Raw genomic sequence first — 12,488 nt, 5'->3', positions numbered from 1 at the left:
TCAGCAAGATAAACCAACCCCCTTCAATGGTAGTTTGGGTAGACCTTCCAAAAACCTAGGCTTACTTCATATGTGATAGTATTCAAGTTCTGTTGCCCAGAACTGTGTTTATTCTTTCCACTTTCTTTACGCTGCTCTTTCATATCAGTTAGTAACTGGAACACCTAGGAAGAAATATACAAAAGATTTCCATAAATAAATCTGAGAAATGTATCTATTCCAAGGTCAATGATTTTAAAAGATAAAGAGAATAATATCTCTTTTCTTCTCATAAACCCTCCCCCAAACTCTTGCATTAGAGCAAATAAGTCCGAGAAGAATGTGACTTTTTAAAAATGCTCTTGGGCTTCCCGGGTGGCACAGTGGTTAAGAATCCACCTGCCAATTCAGGGGACAAAGGTTCGAGCCCTGGTCTGGGAAGATCCCACATGCCACGGAGCACCTAAGCCTGTGCGCCACAACTACTGAGCCTGTGCTCTAGAGCCCATGAGCCACAACTACTGAGCCCACGTGCCACAGCTACTGAAGCCCGTGTGCCTAGAGTCCGTGCTCCACAAGAGAAGCCACCACAATGAGAAGCCAGTGCACTGCAATGAAGAGTAGCTCCCACTCGCCACAACTAGAGAAAGCCCGCGCAAAGCAACAAAGACCCAACACAGCCCAAATAAATAAATTAATTAATTAATTAAAATAAATTTTAAAAATAATAATAAAATAAAAATGCTCTTTTATCTAAGTCAAATAGTGCAAATTCATTTGTTTACATAAACTATTTCAAGTGTTTCCTACCAATACACACCATATAACTGATCTCCTCGGCTCTCAAAAATAATATTCTAAGTATTTGAAAGTAAATTTTTCTATAATATGATCATCTCAATAGATGCAGAAAAAGCATTTGACAAAATTCAACATCTATGATCAAAACTCTAAACAAAGTGGGTATAGAGGAAACATACCTCAACATAATAAAGGCTATACATGATAAGCCCAGAGCTAACATCATACTCCACAGTGAAAAGCTAAAAGCTTCTCTAAGATCAGGAATAAGACAATGGTGCCCACTCTTGCCTCTTTTATTCAACATAGTATTGGAAGTCCTAGCCAGGGCAATAAGGCAAGAAAAGGAATAAAATTTAGCCATCCAAATGGGAAAGGAAAAAGTAAAACTGTCACTATTTACAGATGACATGGTATTACTTATAGAAATCCCTGAAGACTCCACCAAAAAACTGTTAGAATAAATGAATTCAGTAAAGTTGCAGGATACAAAATCAACATACAGGAATCTGTTATGTTTCTATACACTAATAACAAACTATTAAAAGAGAAATTAAGAAAACAATCCTATTTATTATAATTGCAACAAAAAAGATAAAATTAGGAATAAATTTAACCAGGGAGACAAAAGACCTGTAAGGTGGAAACTATAAGACACTGATGAAAGAAACTGAAGAAGACACACATAAATGTTCACACATTGGAAGAACTAATATTGCTAAAATGTCCATACTACCCAAAGCAAACTACAGGTTCAATGCAATTCTCATCAAAATTCCAAATGCATATTTCACAGAAATAGAACAATCCCAAAATTTGTATGGAATCACAAAAGATCCAGAATAGTCAAAGCAATCTTGAGAATGAAGAACAAAGTTGGAGGCATCACACTCCCTGGTTTCAAACTACATTACAAAGCTATAGTAATCAAAACAGTATGGTATTGGCCTAAAACAGATGCAGAGATCAACGGAACAGAATAGAGAGCCCAGATATAAATCCACACATATATGGTCAATTAATTTATGATAAAGGAGCCAAGAATACACAATGGGAAAGGATAGTCTCCTCAATAAATGGTGTTGGGAAAACTGGACAGCCACATGCAAAAGAATGAAACTAGATCACTATATACACCATACACAAAAATTAACTCAAAATGGATTAAAGACTTGATGATGTAAGACCTGAAACCATAAAACTCCTAGAAGAAAACATAGGCAGTAACCTCCCTGACATTGGTCTTGGCAATGACTTTTTGGATTTAACACCAAAAGCTAAGACAACAAAGGCAAAAATAAACAAGTGGGACTACATCAAACTAAAAAGCTGCTGTGCAGCAAAGAAAATCATCAACAAAATGCAACCTACTGAATGGGAGAAAATATCTGCAAATCATGTAGCTGATAAGGGGTTAATATCCAAAATATATAAATTCATACAACTCCATAGCAAAACAAACAAACAATCTAATTTAAAAATGGGCATTTTTCCAAAGAATACATACAGATGGCCAACAGGTACATGAAAAGATGCTCAACATCACTAATCATCAGGGAAATGCAAATCAAAACCACAATGAGATTACCACCTCACACCTGTTAGAATGGCTATTATTAAAAAGTCAAGAAGGGCCTCCCTGGTGGCACAGTGGTTGATAGTCCACCTGCCGATGCAGGGGACGTGGGTTCGTGCCCTGGTCCGGGAGGATCCCACATGCCACGGAGCGGCTGGGCCCATGAGCCACAGCCGCTGGGCCTGCACATCCAGAGCCTGTGCTCTGCAGCGGGAGAGGCCACAACAGTGAGAGGCCCGCGTACCGCAAAAAAAAAAAAAAAAATCAAGAAATAAATATTGAGGAGGATGTGGAGAAAAAGAAACCATTGTGTACTTATAGGTGGGAATGTTAATTGGTGCAGCCACTATGGAAAACAGTATGAAGGATCATCAAAAAATTAAAAATAGAACTACCATATGATTCAGCCATTCCACTTCTGGGTAACTATCCAAAGAAAACAAAAACAGTAATTTCAAAGGATATATGCACCCCCATGTTCACTGCAGCATTATTTACAATAGCAAGGTAAGGAAATAAACTAAAGTGTCCATTTACAGATGAATGGATAAAGAAACTGTGGCATATATATACAAAGGAATATTATTCAGCCATAAAAAAGAATGAAATCTTGCCATCTGTGACAACGTGAATGGCACTTGAGGGCATTATGCTAAGTGAAAGAAGTCAGAGAAAGACAAATACTGCATGGTAACACTTATACGTGGAATCTAAAAAAGAAAAGAAAAATAAAAAAGGGACTTCCCCAGCAGTCCAGTGGTTAAGACTCCATGCTTCCACTGTAGGGGGCGTGGGTTCGATCTCTGGTCAGGGAACTAAGTTCCTGCATGCCACGCATCATGGCCAAAAATTAAAACAAAAACAAAACCAAAACCGAAACCAGAAACCAAGCTCATAGATACAGAGAACAAATGGTTGCCAGAGACAGCGGGGGGAGTAAGCAAACTGGATGAAGGTGGTCAGAAGTTACAAACTTCCAGTTATAAACTAAGTAAGTCATGGGGATATAATGTACAGCATGGCAACGCCAGTTAATAATACTGTATTGCATATTTGAAAGTTGCTAAAAGACTAAATCTTAAAAAGTTCTCAACACAAGAAAAAAAGAATTATGTAACTATGTATGGTGAGTGATGTTAAGTAGACTTATTGTGGTAATCATTTTGCAATATATACAAATATCGAAACATTATGTTGTATGCTTGAAACTAATATAATGTTGTATGCTGACTGTACCTGAATTTTAAAAAATTTCCTTAAAATAAATAAATAAATATATATATATATATATATATATATATATATATATATATATATATATATATATATATATATATATATATATATTTAAAAGATCTTGCTTCTAGGGCTTCCCTGGTGGAGCAGTGGTTAAGTATCTGCCTGCCAATGCAGGGGACACGGGTTCGAGCCCTGGTCCGGGAAGATCCCACGTCGCGGAGCAACTAAGCCCGTGCATCACAACTACTGAGCCTGCACTCTAGAGCCCGCGAGCCAGTACTATTGAGCCCGTGTGCCACAACTACTGAAACCCGAGTGCCTAGAGCCTGTGCTCCACAACAAGAGAAGCCACTGCAGTAAGAAGCCCACGCACTGCAACAAAGATTAGCCCCCGCTTACCGCAACTAGAGAAAGCCCGTGTGCAGCAATGAAGACCCAACGCAGCCAAAAATAAATAAATAAATAAATAAATAAAATTTTTAAAAAAGATCTTGCTTCTCTAACATGAAAATCTATTTTATTTCTGGAAAAGAAAAATTATGAAGCAAGCAATAAAAGTAGTTTACAAAAAAAAAAAGAAAGAAAGAAAAAATGCTATATAACTTTAGAAGTAAATTTTCCCCACAAGGTAGAAACACGTGTGTATTAGTGCTAAGAAGGGTCGGGGAGGAAATCTCTCTCCTGTTTTAGAGATTATACCAGAGAACTGAGAGAAGCATAGGATCATAAACACAGTAGCGACTAGATAAAACGCAACCCCTCCCCTGCCTGTCATTCCTTTCAGAAATAGGGGCATGAGACCCAATTAATGCAATGTTTTCCCAATGGATAAAACATTACACACCTTGTCCAGAGTCTAAGCTGGAGAAGGAGGTTCCTAAAAGCCAACGGCTTGACCAACAACCATTTCCTTCCTATTATGAGCAGCAACCATTTAAGATGAACCTTTAGGAAGAAAAGAATATGGCCCACTGGGTTAAATCTACTACCTTCTACATATATCACAAAATGGAGACTCAAATCTCCTATAAGTCTTCCTGAGTTTAGACTCTGGCATAAGAAAAATGGACAGTGAATATATGAATGGTTTTTTCTATACCTGGAGTTAACCTATCAGATACTTTTGCTAGTACCAAACAACACGCAGGCAAAATAGAAGGTAGGCAAAAATAATGTTCTCTCCTCCCTCTCACCAACTTCTTTCCTTTCTTTCCCCAGCAACCCAATCCTCAAGCCCCCAAATTCCAAACCTGTTACTTCCTACTAAATTATTCGTAATGGTGAGTCACTAAACTCTCACTTCCAAATTGAAGGTGTTAAAACTTATGAGACTATTATGAGGATCAAAATAATAACTTATAAAAGCATTTTACAGCTAAAGAGTGGTAATTAGGAAAGGGCGTTAAGTATTTTAATGGAAAACTTCTGCAAACAGAAACAGTTCCAAAACTGATGCTTCCATCACAGGAAGGCATCCCAAATGAAGATCTAAAATCTTTGGGATTTGGAGAAGGTTGCCTACAGTAAACTAAAGGCTTCCCAGCTTCCCTGAATTACTGTATATAATTTACCAAGCTAAGACTATTCCAAGGTCCACCAGATGGTGCCATCTCTCCTATTTTAAAGTAGCAAATCTAAATGAATTCAGTCATTTCTAACCAAAACTAACTGAATAATCTTCAGAAGCAAAGGGCAAACGATCAGAGAGGAAAACACAATAGTCCAAAGCTATTTACCTCATAGTTACTGAGCAGCGCAGCGCTGGCATCCTTCCTGCAAAATAAAGTAAATTATCATCAGTCTGGGCTCACGTCCCTTTGTGGGAATTAAATTATCTACAAAATAATCCCTCTGTCAAGATTCAGTAGCACAGTTCAGAAATTTGGGGACTACAACCTAAAATTGAGAAACGTCCTAAGTCTTACTGGTTTAGCTGGCGATGGACAAATTCAGAGCAAACTCTCCTTTTAACAGTGACAGTATATCACACATCCATCACCAAGTAGGTGATTAAAATACTATACTTATCCCTGGTCCAAGTAGGCAGAAGTTGAGAAGTCAGATATCTAGGGGAAGTTAGTTACAGGAAGAACACGGGGGCAAAACCACAGGAGTAGGGGGATGTCAATAAACAGAGGGTGCTAGAATTAACTGGAGAAGCAGAGTGCCACCTCATCCCACAGCCATGTCCTCTCTACAGTACCATCTGCCTTCCATCAGCTATTGACATTTTGGGCAGCCAAATCCTCCTGTTGAATCACCAGAAATGGAATCCTTAACACTAACATCACCACTGGAAATTCCAGCAACATATGGAATCCTGCCAGATACCCACAAAACTCCCAAGGTGTTCATCTTTTCTATCAACTCAACAAGTAGAGTTCAGGTGTTGAGCAGTGGCAATGGTCAATCAAGGCAAAACGTCACCTTTCATGTATGAATGAGCACAGCAATGTGACGTGTATTAAATTACAACTGATCCATTCTACAATATTACATCAGAAAGCACTTATTGTTTTTAACAATCTGCAGGCAGTACAGTATAATAATTAAGAATACAGTTTTGACCTACTGTATAGTGTACAGCACACGGAACTACAGTCAATATCTTGTAATAATCTATAATGGAAAAGAACCTGAAAAAGAATACATATGTACATAATATATGTATGTATAGCTGAATCACTTTGCTGTATACCTGAAACACTGTAAATCAACTATACTTCAATTTTAAAAGAATACAGTTTTGAAATCAGACAAATCTGGGTTCATATTCCAGCTCTGCCACTTATAAGGTATGTGAGTTTCAGTGAGTTAATTAACCCCCGCTAAGCATCCCCATAGAAAACAAAAAATGCAGATAACCAGTACCTAGAAATGTAGCCTGGATTCTAAACCCAGCTCCACCATCCATTAGCTATGTGAATTTGGGCAAGTTATTTAACCTCTCTATGCTTAAATTTCCTCATCTATAAAATGGCAACTGTTGGGCTTCCCTGGTGGCGCAGTGGTTGAGAGTCCGCCTGCCGATGCAGGGGACACGGGTTCGTGCCCCGGTCCGGGAGGATCCCACATGCCGCGGAGCGGCTGGGCCCGTGAGCCATGGCCGCTGAGCCTGCGCGTCAGGAGCCTGTGCTCCACAACGGGAGAGGCCACAACAGTGAGAGGCCTGTGTACCGCAAAAAAAAAAAAATTAAAAAAAAAAGTAAAATGGCAACTGTAGTACCAACCTTCTAACACTGTTACAGGATTGATTTGAAACATGTAAAGTACGTGGAACACAGTATGTGCTCAATAAATACCATCTATTATCACTACTGCCTGGGCTACCACCACCACAACCACCACTTCTTCCTACTTCATAAAGCTGTTCTGAGGATGAAAGGGAAACAAATTTTAAAAGTGTAACACAGTTCTTGGTACTCATTAGGTTCTCCTAAACGAAGGTTATTACTGTTAAAAGATATCACCTCACTTAAATTCTCATTAAAAACCCTGTGATGTAGGAGCTATTATGATTCCTTCTTTATAGATGATGAAACTGAGGCTCAGAGATTTAAAAACTTGCTCAAGGGCACACAGTAGAAAACCTAACTGAAGTGGACAATAACTATGGGATTGTGAAAAATAAAACAGGATTGAACAAATGGAAACCAGTAATGCAGAATCCTAAAAATTCAGGAAGGAGTATGGACTTGACATAACGTACAACAAAGATTACTGTTTGTTCTTAAACTAGGAATGGGGCTATATGATGAAAATGAGGACACAAAATTTCAAAAACATGAGCCAAATAGATGGGTGGTTTCCCCAGTCAACAAATAAAGCAAAACAAGCAGGTGGTTAATGCAGGCTTCAACCTAGGCCTTAGGTCATCAGCACAGTAATGTCAGCACTTAATCAAATCAGCACGTGAAGCTTACCAAATGCTACTAGTCATTCAACAAATAGCCAGGATTTCACAAAAGTGCTGCTTTGCCCAAATGACCACAATGGAACTCAGGTCACAAAGAACACCATATTTAAAAGGAACCTAGGAGACTTTCCTGGTGGCGCAGTGGTTAAGAATCTGCCTGCCAATTCAGGGGACACGGGTTTGAGCCCTGGTCTGGGAAGATCCCACATGCCGTGGAGCAACTAAGCCTGTGCACCACAACTACTGAGCCTGCGTTCTATGGCCGGTGAGCCACAACTACTGAGCCAGAGTGCCACAACTACTGAAGCCCGTGCGTCTAGAGCCCGTGCTCCGCAACAAGGGAAGCCACCACAATGAGAAGCCCACGCACTGCAATAAAGAGTAGCCCCTGCTCACTGCAACTAGAGAAAGCCTGCGTGCAGCAACAAAGACCCAACACAGTCAGAAATAAATTAATGAATTAAAAATTTTTAATAAATAAATAAATGGAACCTAACACAGGAAGGATAATGCATAATTAGAGTATGTGATATGGCTCATTTAAAGCTGAAAATGACAGGACTTCCCTGGTGGCACAGTGGTTAAGAATCCGCCTGACAATGCAGGGGACACAGGTTCAAGCCCTGGTCCAGGAAGATGCCACATGCCGCACAGCAACTAAGCCAGTGCACCACAACTACTGAAGCCCGCACACCTACAGCCCGTGTTCCGCAACAAGAGAAGCCACAGCAATGAGAAGCTAATGCACTGCAACAAAGAGTAGCCCCCGCTCGCCTCAACTACAGAAAGCCTGCGTACAGCAATGAAGACCCAACACAGCCATAAATAAATAAATAAATAAAATTGAAAATGACAAATCAAACCACATGTCATCTTTGCCTACTTAATCAGGAAGTCAGCTCACAAGGCTTCCTCCTATCTTTGCTTGAAACTGAATTACAACTCCCTTCATGCCCTAACATTCAGAGGAACTAAAACATCCCTTCCTGGAACAGGGTGGAGAAAAATTACATGTTATTTTTCCTCAAGGCCAGTGGATCCATCCCAGGTGCCATGGTGACAGCTTCATTTCCAAATCACAGTCCCCCTCTGTCATGTAGATTATTCCATGCCCTGGGAAATCTGTCCTTGTCTCTTCCAAATTACTGCCCCACTGCCCAAGTCAATATTGTTAATTGCAAGAATCCAAAGAACATCTTCTGCCTTTTCTAGAGCCAATATACAAAGAAGGAAAGGAACTCTCTTTCATGTATATTTTCATGAACCTGTGTTTTGGGGCCCGGAGAACAATGGATGTTTAAAAAGTACAGCACCTTGCATTCTGGTGGGCAGAAGCTGACTTATTCACTGATTCTTTTATTAGGAAGATAAATAATTTTTTTACCCAGCTAAATACTAATGGAGTAAATGCCAAAATATGCTAGGCATTCCTTTATTCAGTAAAATGTCAACGAGTATAGTATCTGCCTTTCATTGAGTCCTAAATGAACTGTGTGTATTGGGAAATTTTTTTTGAAGGCAGTTTTTATCCTGAAGAAGTTACTGTAACCACCACGAAGTGGCAGGCTGTTGAGAACAGGATATGGTGAGATTTGACAGACATCAACTTAATCAAGTTATCCAATTTAACAGCACCAATAATGATGACGTGATGCACTGAGAAGGAAACATCCCTTATAGCAATCCTGTCAAAAAATGTAGTTATGAGAATATAATCAGACAAAACCGACCTGAGAAACCTTCTTCAAATCAACTGGCCTAGATTCTTCAAATATCACTATCATTTGTCACGATGTCAATGTCACAAAAAGAGGCTAAGAAACTGTTCTCAGAGTTAAGGAGATTAAAGAACCTTGACAACTAAATGCAATGTATGATTCTTGATTGGATCCTGAATCAATTTTTTAAAAAAATCCAGCTAAAACATTATTAGGACAATTGGAGAAGTTTTAATATAGGTTGCATTTTAATAATAGTGGTAATATCAGCACTAAGTTCCCTGGGTGTGATGATGGTATTGCAGCTACACAGGAGAATGTCTTTTTAAGACTGATAAAATGACATATCTACTACTCTGAACTGGTTCAGTAAAGAGTGTGTGTGGAGAGAGAATGCAGGCATGTGTAACAAAGAGAAGGCAGATATATCAAAAATGTTAACAAATGGTGACCCCAGGTAAAGGATATAAAGGTACTTGAGATGCTCTTTTTGCAACTGTTCCATGGGTTTGAAATTTTTCAAGGTAAAAAGTTGAGAAAAACGGAGATGCAAAACTAAAGAATTCTATGAAGTTAAAAAAAAAATACATTAGTATAACTTGTAATTGAGGACATTCTCCTCCAATGTTTTTTTACTTCATACTCTCCTGTAGGACTTAGAATGGTACTGATTTTACTTACAGATGTTTAAAGCAAATTTTCCAAGTGAATTTTAAAGATTGTCTGAATCTATACTTACAGGAAGGCACTCACTTAATTCCTTAAGTAATGAATTAGCTGACTGAAGCTGACGTGCTATTTGAAATTTAACCTGTAAAATCTGCTTAACTTGCTGAGTCAATTTAATGGACACAAACAACTACTTCAGAAAATCAAATTCTGAATAAACAGAATAAAATGATCTACTGACAGACTTTCCTTAGAGGCTCACACATGCACAAAAAAGCCCAAGCAAACAGTGCCTATTAACTGCCACACAGTTCACTCTTAACTGCCACACAGTTAACTCTTAAGAACACAATGACAAACAGAATTGCTCAAATTCTCCTATGTTTAACCTATGTTACTGAGTCAAGTCCTGTTCTGAAAAACTAAACTCTGGTCCAAGAAAACTGAGCAGCCTTCAAAGTCAATGAACAATTTAAACTGTAGCATTCACTTGGGAGCTAGCAAATTATCCCCTTTCCAGTCCTGTTACTGAATTGCTGTAAGACCTATTAGCTAACTTCTCTAAACCTCAGTATTTCCAGCTGTAAAAAGAAGGAAATTCTGACACTATCTCAAAAAGATGATGTGGAAGAAACTCCATTTTCCATAACTATGCATACTAAGTTCAAGAATAAAAGGATGAACACAAAGTTTTCCAGGCATATAAATAGTCCCAAGGCATTAGACAAAGTTAGCCAAACAGCAAATACCTTAATATATAAATACTTAATTTTGCTATAAGTATTTTGTATCCCTTTATCCGATGTGATGGTCAAAAAGTTTTTATTTTTAAAGTCTATCATTCAACCAAATAAAGCATAAATATTCCTTACTTTTAAAAAACTTCTAGTGTATATCTATCTATATGTATCATTCACACAGTAGGTAGTTACTCAGTGATTGAAGAAAAAAAAGTAAAAACTCAGGGGAGTTTTCCATCCATGCCTCCTCACTGCAGGTCCTAGAAATGCCTAACAGAGGTACAATGTGTTTGCCCTCTCAGAGACCTAGGGGTCTCCTGAAGATCCTAGGGATCACACTGCCAGAGGTCACACCTCATGCTGGAGGCCAGGCAAGAACTAGAATTAGGCCTCCAGGGATTTCCCTGGCGGTCCAGCGGTTAGGCCTCCGCCCTTCCAAGGCAGGGAGCACGGGTTCGATCCCTGGTCTGGGAACTAAGATCCCACATGCCGCATGCTGGGGCCAAAAAAAAACAGAATTAGGCCTCCAGACAGTCTCATTCCAGGGGCCCCTCCACCCCCAAACCACATGCCTACCTCAGAAAACCTCATTTTCCCACAAACTGCTAGCCACAAAATTCTTGATTAGTCACTGACTCCTTGGGAGAAGTGGACAGGTTACTATATAGGAGAAAAAACTCTTGATTGAAACCATTTCACTTAGGAAAATCAGAAAATCTATATGCTCAGCGATCAGGAAACTAGCTAAATAATTTATATTAATTTTTATTAATTTAATTTATTAAATTAATGAAGTATTGTTATATTACTTCACTCAACAAGTACAGTCAGCCCTGTGTCTGTGGATGTGAAACCCACGACTATAAAACCGGCAAATACGGAAGGCCGACTGTGTTTGCCAAAGGGCTACTGTGTGCCAGATGCACTGCTAAGCACTAGGGGAACAGACACTGGTCCCTGCCTTCATGATACTTACCCTCTCAAGAGGGAGACAATACACTAGACATGTAAACATACATCTATTATCAGAACTTGTAATTATTTAAGGGAAAAGTAAACCAAGGTTCTATGAGAGACAAAAAGCAGGACTTATTTTGGATTTACCAAAGAGGAAAAACAACATTGAAAAAGGACACTCAGGGCTTCCCTGGTGGCGCAGTGGTTGACAGTCCGCCTGCCGATGCAGGGGACATGGGTTCGTGCCCCGATCTGGGAAGATCCCACATGCCGTGAAGCGGCTGGGCCCGTAAGCCATGGCCACTGAGCCTGCGCACCCGGAGGCTGTGCTCCGCAACGGGAGAGGCCACAAGGGTGAGAGGCCCGCGTACCGCAAAAAAAAAAGAAAAAAAAAAGAAAAAGGACACTCAACCTGAGCTGTCAAAAAGATAAGAAGTGGGCAGGACAGGGGGAAAAGTCTACCAGGTAGAGGGAACAGCAATGCAAGGGCTTGGAGAGTTACCGAAATTACTTGACTGCCAGTGGAAAGTGTGTCTCTTTGGAGGAGGGGACAGTAGCAAGAGACAAGGTTGGTGAGTGGGTGAGGTTACATAGGGTCTTGTAGTCCTACTAAGGAATGCAGATATCCTCTAAGCACATAGAAAAGCAATGAAGGGTTTTTACACAGGGGGTGATTTGATCCAATTAATATTTTAATTCACTTTGGCTGCTGTGTGGAAAACAGAATGGAGGGGGCGGGGCAAGAGTGGAAACCAAAGGCTATTGCTTAATCTGGACCAGAGATGATGCACTACAGAATCAGCAGTGGGGATGGTGCTGCATTCAAAATACATTCTGAATGTGGAGATGACAGGACTGGCTGATGGACTGGATTTAGCGGTGAGGAAAGAGGG

General features: G+C 39.6%; 2 protein-coding genes across 2 annotated transcripts in view; one reads left to right on the top strand and one right to left on the bottom strand.

Annotated features, from left to right (window-relative positions):
• Nucleotides 1-12,488, top strand: part of SEPTIN14 (septin 14) — a gene marked incomplete at both ends in the record, with an annotated part of 572,766 nt that overhangs the window by 164,168 nt on the left and 396,110 nt on the right. The window lies entirely within an intron of this gene.
• Nucleotides 1-12,488, bottom strand: part of CRCP (CGRP receptor component) — a gene marked incomplete at both ends in the record, with an annotated part of 42,061 nt that overhangs the window by 28,152 nt on the left and 1,421 nt on the right. The window contains 2 exons of the mRNA XM_079718294.1: nt 66-164; nt 5,332-5,368. Of these exons, the coding sequence (XP_079574420.1) occupies nt 66-164; nt 5,332-5,368 (136 nt within the window). The remainder of the gene's footprint in view (nt 1-65; nt 165-5,331; nt 5,369-12,488) is intronic.

This window comes from Hyperoodon ampullatus (genome assembly GCF_949752795.1).
Source record: "Hyperoodon ampullatus genome assembly, chromosome: 14".
In the NCBI taxonomy this organism is placed as follows: Eukaryota; Metazoa; Chordata; class Mammalia; order Artiodactyla; family Ziphiidae; genus Hyperoodon; species Hyperoodon ampullatus.
The sequence above is the reverse complement of the archived record's forward strand: the minus strand, read 5'-3'. Positions and strand labels throughout refer to the sequence as shown.